Source organism: Pseudorca crassidens, chromosome X, assembly GCF_039906515.1.
Source record: "Pseudorca crassidens isolate mPseCra1 chromosome X, mPseCra1.hap1, whole genome shotgun sequence".
In the NCBI taxonomy this organism is placed as follows: domain Eukaryota; kingdom Metazoa; phylum Chordata; class Mammalia; order Artiodactyla; family Delphinidae; genus Pseudorca; species Pseudorca crassidens.
The window spans coordinates 26,841,804-26,859,607 of NC_090317.1; the positions used below are offsets into that span (position 1 = coordinate 26,841,804).

At 43.1% G+C, this 17,804-nt stretch overlaps 1 protein-coding gene across 8 annotated transcripts in view; it reads right to left on the bottom strand.

Annotated features, from left to right (window-relative positions):
* The window catches only part of GRIA3 (glutamate ionotropic receptor AMPA type subunit 3), a 291,809-nt gene that overhangs the window by 209,042 nt on the left and 64,963 nt on the right, over positions 1–17,804 (bottom strand). For all 8 annotated transcript variants that reach the window (XR_010940002.1, XM_067723332.1, XM_067723331.1 and 5 more), the window contains one exon: positions 6,610–6,849. Coding sequence is in view for 7 of the 8 variants with exons in the window: in XM_067723332.1 (XP_067579433.1) it covers positions 6,610–6,849 (240 nt within the window). In the remaining variant the exon portion in view is untranslated. The remainder of the gene's footprint in view (positions 1–6,609; positions 6,850–17,804) is intronic.

The window sequence follows — 17,804 nt, forward strand, 5'->3', positions numbered from 1 at the left end:
GGCAACTGGACATGACTAGAATAGTAGCCATCTGTTACCTTCTCAATCCTTTAATCAGTTCTTAAAGTGGAGGAGAAAAAAAAATCCGTGATAATCCGTCTTTTTTTTTTTTTTTTAACCATTACCTGCTACTTTCTTTAAACTTCCTGCCAAGTAGCTATGGTAGAACCTATCATCAGTCTCTCCTTGCTTTCTTCTTCTCCAACCAAAAACAGTCCCGTAGTGATGACGACCTGCAGGTTTAGATTTTTCTGGGCTCTGGAAGTGGCTTTGCCCCAGAGAGGAATCTACGAGTTCAGATTCACCTTAGAGTCAGGTCCACAGCACAGCATTCCACGAGTGCGCACTATGGGCAAACCCACCTGTCTGGCTGCATTTACTCCTTTTGCTCCCCATCTACCCCTTAACCTCGATTTTTTTTTTACCTGCTGCCTATCTGGATCCCTGGGACTCTGGGACCAAAGGCTCTTGTGTTCTTTTGTGGACACCAGGCTTTCAGAAAGAAATGGACAACTGGAGTGCATCCACAGGAAGGTAACTAGGACAGGCAGGGTCTAGGTAACAGGTCCTTTGAAGAATGGCTGAAGGGAAGAGCTAATCGCAGTTTCAATGTTAAAAGTGTGGGAGGCAATATGGCAGCCCAGTGAACAGCACACACAGACTGCGGAGTGTGGCAGGCCTTGGTTGAACTCCTGGCTTTCATTGCTTTGGCACACTAAGCTCTGTGGTCCCTAGGAGCCATCATTGAATCTTTTTGTGCCTTGGTTTCCTTCTGTTGTAAAGATACGGGGATGCCGTGAGGATTAAATGTGGTAATTCATAAACTCAGGGTCTAGTACATAATAAATGCTTTAAAAATGCAGCTGCTCTTATCAAACTAAGATAATAAAATGACAATAATAGGGGTTTGTTGGTTTGTACCACCGATTGGTACTGGGATGTGTGCCTGTCCATGCATGTGCGCATGCGTGCCTGTGTCTGTGCGTGTGTAGAAAGGGAGAGAGAGGGTGAAGCATGGAGGAAGGGAGAGAGACAGGCAGAGAGAGAGAGAGAGATGCAGAGAGCGAATCTGTGCCTTATTTGGGAAAGTAGAACTGGATGGAAGGGATGAAGCCAGGTTATGTAAGTAGGTGGTAAACGACAGCATGCAGGAAGGTGCGAGGGACTGAAGCCCTGCTTGCCTCTCAGTAGAGTTTAAATCCAGCCAATCTGAAAACATTCCCGGTCCTCTGAGGAAAGGCCCTTTCTCCTTGTCTTGGAGAATTTCTTTACCTCTTAAGACCTTCAGGATATTTTAACATTTTCCCGTCTTCCCGGCTCTCTGGCAACACTTTAATCATTTCACGAGGTGCCTGCTCTAATGAATGCAAGTTTCGTTGGTGGATGGGGCAACAGTTGCGTTAAAAATTAATTTTTCCAGGCCCCTGAGATAAATCACTGCTTCAGCAACAGGATTGTCAGCTCCTCAAAGGCAGGACCCAAATTCTGTTTGAACACTGCCAGTGGCCTAGCACAAGCCAGCCCTAGGAAACGCCCAATAATTGCTTGTTGACTGACCGACTACTTGTTGTCACTGCCCACGTTCCTGACACACCCTTCTAGAGCAAACAGAAAGGTCTGTTAGAAGGCAGGTGACTTCCTGAGAGTTACCTGGGAACTGAGTAGGGAGTTTCAGGTTGAGAATAGGAAACAGCAGGAGTTTATTGAACACTGACAAGAAGGTAGGGACTAGTTGCCTCAAAGGGCACTTAGAGCTATTATCTCATTATCTAAGCTGAGAGCCACAGGCTGGGCCGGATTCTTTCATCTCTGTGGGCTGTGCCCATTGAAGCCGAGGAGAGTTGTCAGGTGCACGAGAGAGTCTGGCTGCAGTTCTCAAGCAAGCTGCTGCTCTGGGGGAAATGTTAGCACCACAGAGAGCTAGGTCACTTGCACCCAAAAGATAGGTCTAATAGCAAAGTGGAAGAGTTTTTATGGAGGTGTAGAGGCAGGTTAGGACAGAGATGTCAAGCCAGGGAGGGCAGGCATAGACAAGTAAAAAAAGGGGGTCGATAAAGAGAAGAGGGTACAAAGGGGGCAGATATCACACTTAGTAAACCTCATGACTTTCCCAAGAGCTCACTTTTGATGTATATAGCACCAAGAGCATAAATTTCAGCTTTGTATTAACAAACCAGGGTGGTGATTTTAGTAACTAAGCAAAGTGATGACCTGCAAACACAGAATCAGACCTTGCTCAGCAGACAGAAATCAAAGCGTAACTAACAAAGCCTTGAAATCCACTCAGTGTTTCATAATTTCAGAGATAAAATTACCCTGATTGTGCTGTAAATCTTTTAAATGACCTCAAGCGTTTAACCCATTTCTCAGCTCCTCACTCATCCCTGCCCTTATGCGGTGGAGTCACATCATTTGTATATTTAGCTTATTTGAATGTAATTATAGGTGCTCCCTTCTGTCTCTGTCTTTCATTTCTCTCTTATGTAATCTAAAAACTTCTAAAATTACACTTTGCAGTTGTAATTTCTCTCCATAATGTTTATTACTGAAGCAAGAGATGATCATTGTAGAAAAAGAGAAAATGCAGAATAGATACATTATTGAATATTTTAAAGAACCATACCACATAGTTTGAGTTATAAATTGGGTTTTCTCTTTCCTTCTTTCCTCCCTCCCTCCCTCCCTCTCTCTTTCTTTCTTTCTTTTCTTTCTTTCTTTCTTTCTTCTTTCCTTCTTCCTTCCCTCCCTCCCTCCCTCCCTCCTTCCTTCCTTCCCTCCCTCCCTCCCTCCCTCCCTCCTTCCTTCCTTCCATCTAATCCTCCCTCCCTCCCTTCTTGGTTTTTCTGTCTCTTTCTTTCAGTCCAACATTTAAAAAGAAAGACGTGGGCTTATTCTGGATGAGTCACTAATGGAATTGGGAAAACACTAAGTATGGACTCAGGCCTGTGCTAGAAACCAGAGGAGGCACAAAGTCTAAACCTAGGGGCTAAGCAGTTGTTGACTATCATGATGGAGAGAAGCTCCTGGGAAGGTAGATAGCAGACCCAGTGAGATAACAACAGAAAGCAGGTAAGTGCCAAGTGAATGATATGGACAAAAGTGTTCTGTGGGCATTCAGAGGTGGGCAAGGTCTCTGCTCCTTAAGACTGCTTCACCTCCTGCCCTCAGTCACCGCAGTAAATAGCGTCGCCACCTTACCCAGTCTCTCAAGCCAAAAGCTTAGTAGTCACCCACGAATCCTTTCTTTCCCTCACGTGCCACAGTCAATCTGTCACCAAGTTCTGTTGATTCTGTGTCCAAAATACACTTCAACTCTGTCTACTTTTCTCCATCTTCAGTCTAGTCTAAGCTGCCATCATTTCTCGCCTGGATGACCACAATGGCCTTTTAATTCATTTCCTTTCCTTCACTCTTGCACCACACTCCATTCTCTACGGAAACTTAAATGAGATCATGTGACTCCCCTGCTCAGAATCCTCCCATGACTTCACATTGCAGTTAGAATAAAATTCATATTCCTTATGTTGGCTCCTGTCTGTACTCCATGGCTATGATCTGGCTTCTGTTTACCGTTATAGTCTCATCTTAGGCCACTCTCAACCTCCTCACTACCCTTTAGCCACACTTGTCTTCTTTCAGTTCCTCAAACATACCAAGCTCTTCCCTGCCACAGGGCCTTTGCACTTGCTATTTCCACTGCTTGAAAACTCTTTCTCTATATTCTTCAAATGGCTGTCTCCTTCTACTTCTTTAGTTCTCAGCTTAAATGCCCCTTCTCAATGAGGTTGTCACTGAGAATCCTTTTAAAATTAGGTCCTATCCATTAGTATCTGTCTCTTCGTTTCTTTCATAGCACCTTACCTAAATATATAATTATTTTATTTGTTGGCTTACTTATTTTTTTTCTATCTCCCTTATTAGAATGTAAGCTTTATAACTGCAGGAGACATGTCTATCTTGTTCCTCATTTTAACCCTGCCATGGATTGAATGAATGAATGAATCATTGTGCACTGGAGTGGTCAGGGAAAGCTACCTTGGAGAGGTAGAGGTTGAAGTGGGTTTTGAAAAATGGAAGGATAGGCAGGAAGGATTTTCATAATCAAGATGGAAAGAATTCCAGGTAGTAGAAGTGCAGTTGCTGAGGCAAGTATGGTTCTGGCACATTTGGGCAACAGTGGAAAATGGGAGCTGCCTGCAGTGGAAAGTTCTCATTAGTAACATAATGTTAAGACAACAGGTTCGTTGGTTGGTTGATGGATAATTATGTCGAGTCTTAAGAAATAGACTACTTTTACTTTTCAATGTGGGCAGTAGAAACCACTGAAACTTTTGGAAGAGGGTCATAATATGCAGTGTTTTAAGAAGGCTTTCCAAGGAGGAAATTAGTATAAAACTTTATGGAAAGTACTTCTTAAGCAGAGCAGATTAATCCCACCAGCTAAATGGCTATAGAGGAAAAAATATGAACACACACAAGTCAGAAAGGTTTCTTTTGGCTCTAAGACCATAGCATTGAACAAACTATTTAGTGAGATGATTTGAGAAAAAAAATGCAGATTAAGAAACAGACAGAGATGGACTTTTGCTTCCTTTCCTCTAATAGAGAGCTAATGGGCAAAGGAGGGTCATGGGAGATGAGAAGAGAATACATTAACTTGTGTCTCCTGCTTTTCAATAAATGAGAGGCTATAGCATTAGCAGAACTGATATTTAGTTTTAAAAAGTTACAGGAGAGAAGCTGTCTAATTTACAAACTTCAGTTCTGAAAATTAGATTTTTATGCACCAGACTACACTGTATATAGTACATGGAAATAGGCTAATTCATCCTCAGTGTTTGAAAGAAATGAAATGCATTAAAATTTAGCAAACTGTGAATTAGAACATTCAAACTATTTTGGTACTCTAGTCAGGCAAAGATCTGTGGGAACACACAGCACTCCTTCCCGATCCTGCCCTTTGTTCATGTTCCTTTCCTCTTCCCCAAAGTCCATTTCCTTCTTCTCTTCCAATCCACAGCTTATACATCCTTTAAGGCCTGGCTCCTCTAGCCAGCCTTCAAAAACTCTAGTGCTACCTTTTCACAATTCTCATAGCAATCAGAATCTGTAGTGTAGCACTCAATTTGGTACTGAGTTTGATACTTTGCTCTAAAAGTTGTTCATGAATTGTTTCATGAATGTCCTTTTCTGTCTACCCCTACTGGAACAGTATTATATAAGCATGTATCACGAGATTTGAATAAACCATTGAGGATTGATAACAGCTTGTAGATTGGTTGACTAATTAACTGATAAGATGTAAGTTAGGATTAGTAATAAGATACAAAGTGTCCTATGTCTAGTATAATGTTAAAAAAATCATAGATATTACATTAAGAAGGGACATAGCTTTGGTGAGGAGATCAAGGCCAAGAGAGATTGAATGAGTTGGTCAAGGTCAGAGAGCTAGTTAGTGGCAGAGCATGGACTAGAACTCTGCTCTCCTGCTGCAGGTTCATGAAATTTGATAATATTCTGGAGGTAGGTACCATAAGCAAATACAGGCCTTAGTGTTTCCTGACAGGGTTTGATGATGAATCAAAATGAGAGCGAAGTGAAGAGTTCTCTGGATTCCTAAAAACAAAATGGCCCTTCAAGTTAAGTTACCTATAAGCATGTCATTTCCAGGGACCCCTCAGGCAGATAGGACTTCCATTTGCTCCTTCTTTCTCTGAGTCAGGAAGTCCTGAGTCAGAGAGAGCCATTCCCTGTGTATAACCTGGATTACACGCAAACAAGTGATAAAGTAACGTCATCTTTTGGAATCTCACGGTGATAGGATCCCTTGGTTCTACTGAGGAAGCCCTCAAAGATAACTGGGTTTTAGAGGAGTCTGTTTAGCTGCATTATGATGTGTATACCTAACTCTATACTATTTAAGATCAGACCCCTAATTTTTGAGACTGTTTCAATATAATTGTCCTCAATAGATTCAATATAATATGTCTTACTATTAGAAAAACTATCCACCCCCAAAACCCGGGTTAGCCAGTCTCCATTCATTATTTCCATCAGATAATTGTTGAAGCCCCATAATCTGGACACCTAATGTGATCTGGAAGCCAGAGACATTGCCACCAGTCCCAGCTCTGTGGTTAAACTACTGTGTGAAAAAGCACTTTTCCTCTTTGGGCTTCAGTTTTCTCATCTATGAGATGAGGATAATTATAGTCTCTGACAGGATTAATTCTCCAAAACCTTTCCAGCTTAGGCCTCTCTCTATTTTAGACTAAGCTGCTTTTAATTTGTGTACGTAAACCACATAAATTATTTGGGGGAGGGGGAAGGGTTCTTTTTCAACAACAGTGGTTCAACCAGGAGGATAATCCGAAACCCCTTTTCAAAGCTGGGGGTGGGAGGACATGTACAATTTGAAAAACTAGATTCTAAAGTGGCTATTGTTTTGATTCTTTTTTGGCCTCACTCTTAAATTCATTTTGAATATTAATTACAATTTTAAAAGAATATGAGATTTATTGGAAGAGAAGGGGACAAGCATGAGTTGAGGAAGGTTGAACACCACTGTTACATGAATATTCAAAGAGGAGAGCACATGCCTCTTCTTACCTCTTTCTGTGTCGTAAAGGTACACAAACTTCTCCCACTTGTAGTGACCCAAAAGACTCAGAATAGCGCCCTTCAAGGCTGGGCGCATCTGGATGACAAACTGCACATCTGCATCAGTGGGGAAGCTGGGTGTGACAAAGGATGTGTGCAGAGCTCCACAGAAGGAGGTCAGAGTGTTCATTGACATCTGGTCATAGAATCCAAAGATGGCATACACCCCTCTCGAGAACTGGGAGCAGACTGCAATGAGAAAAAGAGAAAGAAATTTCAATAGCCCCATGGTCCCTTGCTGCAGCTTGTAGGGTTGGAAGTGCAATGTATAGTTAGGCTCTAAAGGACAAAAAGAAAACCAATGATCTCTGAAATCTCTAGAAGCCCTTGAAAGTCCAGTTGCCCAGAAGGAAGAGAATAAGAAAGGGAAGCATTTATTTGAGACATCTGCATATTCTCTGTGTCTATCATGAGCAGGAAACTAAGAAAAACGTGGGAAGGAAAGAGGTGAAAGTTGTCTAACTCTCCTTCAGCAACCCTTCCAGCCCACCCCCCAAATCACCCAAGTGCTCCTGTCCTTCCACCATAGCTGCCCAGGGGCTTCTTAGTATACCCAGGCCCCATCAAGGTAGAACTGTCTTGTGTCTCACCCCTTCAGTGCTTTTTCTACGAGGTGACAATAGCGACTGATGATTTAGTCAGATGAACTGCTAATGTGTCTTCTAGGAAATGGTACTCCTCTTAGGTTACATAACGCTTTAACTATAGTTATTGCATGATTACCACCCTTTATGTAGGCTATTAATGAAGAGAATTTCAGATTCTGGGAAGGCCATTGGGAAGACTAGCTTTTCAGTGCCCACGGGGTAGGTGGGCCTATTCTGCCCATGTGTAATTCGCAAAGTTCTATCTTGATCCTTTTGCACTGATCTTCTTGATCTGTTAGCCCTCACATAGAATGTTCATGTCCCCTTCATGATCGTGGTCAGTTTTCCTTCATCTCAGAGTGGGCCGCACCACTATCTCTTCCCTCTTCTGGCCCAGATGAGCTTAAAAAATGTGAACCAGGGCCTTCCCTGGTGGCGCAGTGGTTGGGAGTCCGCCTGCCGATGCAGGGGACGCGGGTTCGTGCCCCGGTCCGGGAGGATCCCACGTGCCACGGAGCGGCTGGGCCCGTGAGCCATGGCCGCTGAGCCTGCGCGTCCGGAGCCTGTGCTCCGCAACGGGAGAGGCCACAACAGTGAGAGGCCCGCGTACCACACACACACACACACACACACACACACAAATGTGAACCAATCTCAATATTAGCTTAAGTAGAACAAAATTAGCAAAGCAAATCAGCTACAACAACACCATGCGGTGCATTCCCAAACCAAGTGGAAATGATCTTTAGATTATTTGCGCTACTGCTCCCTTCCATTCATGCAAAGCAGGCAGAACAAGCCGCTGATAATTGGGTGTGATTTAAGGGGTCCCACATGGTCACCCTTATCTGCTAGGAAGCCAGTGTTAGGCTTACTTTTTCAGGTTTAGGGTTTTGAAAAAAAGCCTATCTTGGGAGGGGGATTAAATAGAATCTTTTTTAGCCATTAGCATGTCTGATTAGATGCCAGGACAGATGGGAAAGTGGGTGGGTCAGTTTTGATGGGAATGGGTGGGTCAGAGAAGAGAATGTAAAGGGTCTGCTCCCTTTTATCAGCCAAACTCATTACTCATTGGCTTGAGGTGGCATTTCAAAGGCGATTCTCAATCACTCAAGCACCTCCTTAGGGGAAGACAGTGGCTTCCAACTTGAGGAATTCTAAGTGACCTCCAAACACATGCACAAAAAAGCCTTTATATTAAAAGGAAAAAGCAATTAGAGAATGAGTCTGGGGCATTTCATGACATGGGGCCAAAAGAAGTATTCAAAAACAAAAAGGAAGGGGCTAGATGCCACTTTGCATTGGTCATCACCAAAGGAGACACTGAGTCCCATTCCCAAATTAATCCTGTAAATGTAGAATTTTACAGTACTAGGTTAAATCTTGGCCAGTGCACATAATGTTCTGTATAAAATTGACAATAATAATGATAACAGCTATTGAGTGCTTAGTAGGTACCAGACCCTGTACTAAGTACTATGCAAATATCATCTCTTTTAATATTCCCAGCAACCTCATGAGGTAGTGCTATCATTTCTATTTAATAGATAAGAATTCTGAGGCCAAAAAAAACGTTCTGTCTCTTGAGTGGAGGAGCCAGGATTTGAACCTGGCTGTCTGTCCAATTCCCAAACTCACACTCCCTGGGACCCAAAACCAACAGTGACATTGGAGAGTACTTATTGGCTCGAATGAGATAGGGTTTCCAGATTTGGCAAATAAAAATATATTGAATATATAGTTACATAAATAGAAAATATATAAATAGAATGTTCAATTAAATTTGAATTTCAGATAAATAAAAATTATTATTTAGTATAAGTATGCCTCAAATTCATACATATACTAAAAAATTATTTGTTGTTTATTTGAAATTAAAATTTAACTGAAGATCCTGAATTTTATCTGGCAACCCTAGACAGAACCCAATCTTATTAATGGTCATGGGGTTGGAAGACTGGAACAAGCAATCGTGGCCTTTCGCCCAAAATGATTCAGGACGTAGCCAGTAATTCTTAGATCTATACAAACTAGCATGCAAGGCCCAAGATAAAGATGAGGATCAACGAATCCTATATAAAAATAGCCTGTGGGGAAATGCAACATATTTTTCAACAAGGAAATTCCAACCTGACTAAATTATGGACAATAATTGAGGGAGAAGTAAACTCGGAGAGAGGCAAACCTATAGCTATGATCCCCTTAGAGTTTCAAAAAGCCCTTGATGTATTGGAAAGAAACAGAAAATTAAAGTATATCATAGATTCTGGTTAACTTTAAAAAAAAAAAAAACCTCGCATTGCTCTTGTAATCATTGTTTTTGAACTTCAGGGGTGCAGAATTCATCATTACTAGTTTATATATGGACATTTCTTATTTATTTATTTATTTAAAATACAGTGAACACTCACAGAACCATCACCCAACCCAAGAACTATAACATTCCTAATAATTTAGTTTGACTTATGTCTTCTTTTTTTTTAAATATTCTCCCCAAATTTATTTTTAGATTCAATGCAATTCCAATCAAAATCAAGCAGGCTTTAGAAGAAAATACAGGAGGATATCTTCATGATCTCGGGTTATTCTTAAACAGGATACAAAAATTATTAACCATAAGAAAAACGGATAAGTGACTCTAAAGTTGATATGAAAAGGCATGTGGTATTAGTGCAAGGATAGACAGACAGACAAATAGAATACAATAAACAATCCAGCAAGAAATTCACACTTATATGGTCACCTGATTTATGTCTTCTTCCTCTGTTCTGTCTCCTTGTTTTGATCTCTCTCTCCCTCTGAGGTAACTACTATCCTGAAATTTTTATTTATCATTACCTTGTTTTTTTAAAAAAATATACAAACACACACACCTAAACAACTTAATGCTATTTTTCCTTGTTTTAAAACGTTATAAGGGGCTTCCCTGGTGGCGCAGGGGTTGAGAGTCCGCCTGCCGATGCAGGGGGACACGGGTTCGTGCCCCGGTCCGGGAAAATCCCACGTGCCACGGAGCGGCTAGGCCCGTGAGCCATGGCCGCTGAGCCTGCGCGTCCGGAGCCTGTGCTCCACAGCGGGAGAGGCCACAACAGTGAGAGGCCCGCGTACCACAAAAAACAAAAAAACAAACAAAAAAAAACGTTATAAGGAGGGAGTCATTTTGTATATGTGAAACCCAAACTCCAGGCAGGAGCACCCAGTGAAATCTTTAAGCCTATGTATGATGACAAACAGAATGAGACTAAGGAAGAACTTATAAAAATGCATGAGTGAGCAGGTGTGAGGGAGCCCAATGAAAATTAAAAAATTCCAAACTAAGCTTACAGCTTCGGTCACAGCTCAGGTAGGGGACTTAGGAGGATTATAGATCAGCAGCACCCCTCAAGGAACCCTCGGCTACTGTGATCTAGCAGGCAGACACACAGCGGTGGATGTCGACAAAAAGAGTGTTAGGAGAAAATCAGTAAGTGTTCTATTCCTTACGAATAAAACAGAGGTGCGGCTGTCCTGCAAGTACTGTTGTGCATAGTTACACTTTCTCCGTCTCAACATAGGCAAGTAACATAAGTAGAAGGCCCAATGGGGAAGACAACTGCCACGTGAAGACAGGGGTAATAGCGTCTGCGGGAGGCTGGGGCAAAAGGGACCTGTGAATGGCCTCTCACAGCAGATCCCTGGGCCTCTTCCTGGCTGCAGAAAGTAGGGCTGAATGGAACACTGACCTGACCCAAAGGACAGTGTCTATGTTTTTAAGTTCTTAGAATGTTTGAGCTAGAAGGAATTTAAATACTATTTCATTCAGTGGATTTTTCAAGCATAGTTTTTAGTGTAGAATCCTTTCTCCCAATGAAATTTTATGTGGAAAAGTCCAATATATAAGAGAGAAAGTGGAGCTCTTATGATTCAACACAAAGTTCCACTGACACCTCCCTAACCTAAAGAAACTGACACAAGGAGAGGAAGCGTCTGACACAAGGTCATACAATGAATTATGAACCAGTCTCCCAGAAATGCTTTAGCAGCATCTCTACACCATCCCTACTCCAGAGCTACGTAGGGCAGCATGGGTCGGGATTTGCCTGGCCTGAAAGTGACTTAACCTCAACGCCTAGCTCTCAGCATAGACGGATCCACCAGGGGGTTCCCATGACTCATCCACTAGCTGCTGCTCTCAGTTCCCTCCAGCCTCAAATCGGGAGACTGGGATGGACATATATACACTCATATGTATAAAATGGATAACTAATAAGAACCTGCTGTATAAAAAATAAATAAAATTCAAAAGCAAAAAATATATATCAATGAGAACAGGTGGCAGACTGTTGGGTGATCTTTTGGGACTCGTGATTCTTTGGGGCGATGTGTGTTATCTTTATCTGAATCCTTAATGAACCACACCCATTTCTTTATCTCAGGAGACTAGCCTCTGGTAAAATGATGATGGAAGAAATAGTTGTCTTGGCAATCCTATTAAGCCGTGAAGTGTAAAGGAAGGGGCAGGCGGACTTCGCTTCTAGTCATGGCTCTGCCAGTCTTAAGCTGCCCAACTTAACCTCTCTGAGCCTCAGTATAAAATAGAGATTATGAAGGCAGCTTCTAGAGTTAGACGGTGTAGGTTGAAATCCTGAATCCATCACTTATTAGGCAAGTGACTTAATATCTCTGTGTCTCTGACTCAGTTTCTTCATCTGTAAAATTGGGATAATAGTGCCTGTCTCAGCATTGGTCATGAAAGTTAAAATGAGTTCATTCATGGGAAGCATCTGTCTATAACAGTGCCTGGCACTTTATGCTAGCTGTTTATTCATGCAACAGATAGGTACTGAGCATCTACCATGTGCTGACACTGTTACAGGTAGTGGGAGAAACAGGAGAGAAAAAGGACCCTGTCTTCTGGGAACCTATGTACTAGTGAGGGGAAAAGACAATAATAAATGAGATAAGTAAAATGTAAAGTATGTCTTAGTTATAAATGTGGCTTTTGGTTATTGTCATGGAGTGAGGAGTAAATGAAACGGTACATACAAAATACATGGTGCCTAACATATAACTTGGCAACTAAATAGTTCTTTCTCTGTTTCTTTCCTCTTGCCAACTCTTTTTACTTTGCTCTCTGTTGACCCCATCAGTTCACCCTCCCCATGGCAACCATTGCCCTTGACTTCACACTGAGTACCCAGGTAGCACAGCTTTTCTTCTCTTTCACCTTCCCTAGACATTTCTTCAGTGCTCTTTCTTATTCTCACTCCTGGGTCACTTCTGGGTAGCAATGGGTTAAGAAAGAACCCCTGCTAATTTGACTTTGTCCTCTGACTCTACCCCTCCCTATATAATGCCTTTGTGCTGGTAAAATGCTGTCTCCACTCGGGGCCTCTGTGCCTTCCCAGCATGAAATATCACGGTTGTCTGCTTCCTAAGAGTGCCTGTCTCCATCTCTTCTTACTAGCAAAACACCAAATTCTTCTAGTTGAAGATGTCATTTCTGACCACATTCTGGATTCCTGGGGATTCTGGTGTAGCTCCCCGGCTATGTTGCCTTCAGTGGTGAGTGACAAGCAAGCCTGGAGCCAGCTGTCACACTTATATTTATAGTCCCCAAGTCTGTAGGGTCAGGACAGGTATTGTTAATGTACAGTGTGGCAGCTAATTATATCACCCACATTCCAAAAGGCATCATTACAAAAATGTCACACAACTTGATTACCCTAGAGATCAGAATATGGTTACCCTTGATTACCCTAAAGACCCAGGATATCCATATCATTTACAGAACACTTTTCATAGCCTTTTGAATTGGGGGAAAAAAGGAAACTGAAGTCTCTTGCTGACATAATGATCACACTTGAAACAAGAAGGAAGGAGAAAAACATAGCTATGGAGGAACCAATAGAGATATATCACAGGAAGGTTCTCCAGGTAATACCATAGTACAGTGAATTCCAGGGGTTCAGGGAAGCTTAGAGATGGAAGATCATGCAGTCCAATGTTTTCTAAAGCTGTGATGTTGGCCCAAGGTGAAGTTTCCAGTTTGGTGAAATATCCGTGTGTGTGTGTGTGTGTGTGTGTGTGTGTGTGTTAGGGTAAGGTTGACAACTGTTCATTTTTAGGAAAAACAGTCCTTTTCTCTGTATCATTTCTATTGTCTGGGTGTTGTCTGTAGAGTCCTTTCTCTTCTGAAATGATGATGATGTTGATGATACCACTCATATATATATATGACTTCACATATATATATTATATATACATATATATATTTTATATATATATATATATATAATATTTATATATGCCCCCTTTGTGGTAGGCCAAATAATGGCCTCCCAAAAGATGTCCATGTCTTAATCTCCCAAATCTGTGAATTAGGTTACATGGTAAAGGGGAATTAAGATCGCAGGTAGAGTTAAGGTTGCTAGTCAGTTGACTTTAAAATAGTGAGAGTTGGGCTTCCCTGGTGGCGCAGTGGTTGAGAGTCCGCCTGCCGATGCAGGGGACACGGGTTCGTGCCCCGGTCCAGGAGGATCCCACATGCCGCGGAGTGGCTGGGCCCGTGAGCCATGGCCGCTGAGCCTGCGCGTCCGGAGCCTGTGCTCCGCAACGGGAGAGGCCACAACAGTGAGAGGCCCGCATACGGAAAATAAATAAATAAATAAATAAATAAATAAATAAATAAATAAATAAATAAAATAGTGAGATTTGGACTTCCCTGGTGGCGCAGTGGTTAAGAATCCACCTGCCAATGCAAGGGACATGAGTTCGAGCCCTGGTCTGGGAAGATCCCACATGCCGCGGAGAAACTAAGCCCGTGCGGCACAACTACTGAGCCTGCATGCCACAACTACTGAAGCCCGTGCGCCTAGAGCCTGTGCTCCACAAGAGAAGCCACCGCAATGAGAAGCCCACGCACTGCAAGAAAGAGCAGCCCCTGCTCTCTGCAACTAGAGAAAGCCCACGTGCAGTAACAAAGACCCAACACAGCCATAAATAAATAAATAAATATATAAAAATAGTGAGATTATCCTGGATTATTTGGGTGGTCCAATGTAATCACAAGGGTCCTTAAATGTGGAAGGCAGAAGTTAAAAAAAAAGAGTCAGTATCAGAGTGATGTGATATGAGAAAGACTTGACCAGCCATTGCTATGAATGAAGGTGGAGTGGGCTATGAGCTAAGGAAAGTAGGTGGTCTCTAGACGCTGGGAAAGGCAAGAAAGTGAATTCTCCCTGCGAGCCTCCAGACAGGAGTGCAGCCCTGCCAACACCTTTGATTTGAGCCCAGTGAGATGGCTACCAGACTTTTGACCTACAGAACTGGAAGATAATAAACGTGTGCTATTTTAAGCCACTAAATTTGTGGTAATATGTTACCGTAGTAGATAGAAAACTAAGGTACTTAACATAGCAAAAGTTAAAAGTTGCTAACTCTCTAGATTGATCTATGCTTCACTCACTTTTTTTCCCTGCTTAAAACATTTACTGATCCGAGAAGTCCAAAGGTTTGGAAACTAAAGATCTAATCTGATTTCCCATTCAGTACAGGAACCACATCCTGTGAGGTCATATTACCTCTCTTTGAATACTTCCAGCGATATGGGAGCTCATTACTCAAAGGCAGCGCTTCCTTTGCAGGGCAGCTCTGATGACAAGGGAGCTCTTCCTTAAATCGAACCTAAGTTTACCTCTTGGGCCTCTTGAATGCCAGATGATACATCGAATCCCAATTCTACATGCCCTCCACTTACTTTTATAGAAGCTCAAAAATGCAATTGACATACTCAGGAGATACATAATGGCTATTAGCTATTCAAGTGTGTGCGTTTATCCTCACTATGCTGCCTTCTTCCTGTCAGGCTAAAACTCTGCTAAAAGATTCCATCTCCCCCTGAATCCCTGCCACCTCCATAAGCTATCATTCTAACTCCTTCTTTACCATCATCGCTAATGATGGGATGATGAGAACCTTGCAGCAGTCTGCATCTGCAACCTAATTTCTGCCCCCGTCACTTTACTGAACCTGCTCTCTCAAGTTGGATGATGACCTGCTCCCTGCCAAATCCAACTCTATTCACAGCCGTCATTCGACTTGACTGCTGGGCAGCGTTAGACATTGTTGGCCACATCCTCCCTCTTGAAACTCCCCTCTCCTGTTTCAAGAGCACTAAACTCTGCTGGCTCTACCTGCCTTACTGTTTAAAATTTATGGAGTTCCTGGTACGTGCCAGGCCGGGGGTCTCATCTCACTACCTCCACGTGGATGAATTCCAAATAGGTGCCTCTAGCTTCAGACACATTCCTGAGCTCCAGATCCACATTTCTGGCCGCTAATAAAACAGCCTCACCTAGAGGCCTTCATGGCGTCACACAGTCAGCGCATTATTTCTCCATTCCCACCCTCCACCTGCAGATCTGCTCACCACCCTTCTTTCAGTCACCCAAGCTAGAGTCTTAAGGGTTATCTTTGTCTCATTCCCCTATACCATTCTCTTGTGGTGCTTCATCAATTCTACCTCTACAGAACAGTGGGAGGGGGGTTATCTATTTCCTGTTCATCTTCAGGTCAGGTTCTAGGCCCTCCCTCTCAGACTGTGACAGTAGGTCACCTGCTTCTGGTCTTTTCCCCAATCTATCATTGGCACTGCTATCAGATTACTCTCTCTCCTTTCTGTCCAACTGTATGATCAAAATACACCCATCCCAGCTCCCATTTCTGCAAGAACCTGCTCTGTGTATGAGTTGTTTATGGACTAATAAATGAATCTTTGCAAATGAGTCAGTTCGGGGTTTCTCAGCCTCGGGGCTATTGGCATTTGGGGCTGGGTAATTCTTTGTTGTGAGGGACTGTCCTGTGCACTGTAGGATGTTTAGCAGCACCCCTAGCCTCTACGCATTAGATACCAGTAGTACCACCACCACCCGCCAGTTGTGACAACCCCAAATGCCTGAAAACAGTGGCAAATATCCCCCGGGGGCATCGTCACTCCCTGTTCCCATCTCCCTCCTCCACCCGGTTTGATAACCACAGGTTTGGCTTACGACTTCCTCTCCACAGAGAACAAGGCCTTATCCTAGTGAAAAAGCACACATATCTAGGTAATCCCAAAGGAGTTGTTTTAGTAATGAAGAGTTAGGAAGAGTGGACTCTTCAAAGCCCTCCATAAGGCAGGTTCTTCCCTGGGCTTGCTCTCAAATTGGCTATTTGTGTTTAACCTGGGGATGTAGGAGGGGAAAAATCAGATAAAGGATGGAGGTGGTGGGTGGGCATGGGGTAGAAGCCAGTTCATACCTCCCCTGGGTTCATACAGATCAGCCTCCCCCGTCTGCTTGAACATCCTTTGGTCTTGGGTTCTAGTGGGTGCTTATAGGTTCCAGAGTCAGAACAAGGTGTCAGCCCCATCTCCAGCTGATGATTCCATGGTTTAATTACCATCTTTGGGTTAATTCCCTTGAACATTTTGTTCTTCTCACAGGAGCATACTGCCTTCCGACAGTCTAACTAGTTATTTTTGCAATTACGTGGCATGTATCTGAACGCTGGCAAAGAAAACACTCATTATTAACATTTGATCCAAGTTGAATACAGCGTCTTGCAAATGCAGGCATTACCATATGAACACACATATTTTGGAAAATTCGTTTTTGCAACTCTAAGTGCAAACTACCCTTCCATAGCAATGTCAGAAATGGCAGGAGAAGTGCTGAGATGGGTTGGGGTAAGGAGGGGCTTTTTTTTTTTTTTTTTTGTGGTATGCGGGCCTCTCACTGTTGTGGCCTCTCCCGTTGCGGAGCACAGGCTCCGGACGCGCAGGCTCAGCGACCATGGCTCACGGGCCCAGCCGCTCCGCGGCATGTGGGATCCTCCCGGACCGGGGCACGAACCCGTGTCCCCTGCATCGGCAGGCGGACTCTCAACCACTGCGCCACCAGGGAAGCCCAGGAGGGGCTTTTTAGGCCCTTTTATATCAAGACATATGGTTAAGGACTGGAGCTCAGGAGTTTAAAATTTTTGCTCATTCATTCATCAAATAAAATTTTGAGTTCCTGTTGCGTGACAAACACTGTCTAAGTGCTGGGATACAGCAGTGAGCAAAACAGATACGATCTCTGTCCTCATGGTGCTTACAGTCTAGTATTGGCAGCAAATAGTAATAAAAGAATCACACCAGTGCGTGATTACCATATTCTAAGTACTACGAAGGGGAGGTATTAGGGTGTTATGAGGCTATGTGACAAGGTGACTTTAGATTAGGTCAGGAGAGAGTTATCTGACCATGTGACATTTGAGCTGATGCCTGAGAGTAGAAGAGCATCCCATGCAGAGAGAATAGCACTTGCTACGGCCCAGATGGAGGACAGCATTTGATGTACTTGAGGCACTGAAAGAAGACTAGCCTGGCTGGAGTGTGGACAATAAGGAAGAGGGTACAAGATGAGTCTGGTAGGAGGCAGGGACCCAATCCTGAAGGACCTTGTAGGATGCTGGTAAGGGATTTAGATTTTATTCTAAGGACCATGGGAGGAAATCATGGAAGGATTTTGATCATATATATTCCATGAGCTGATT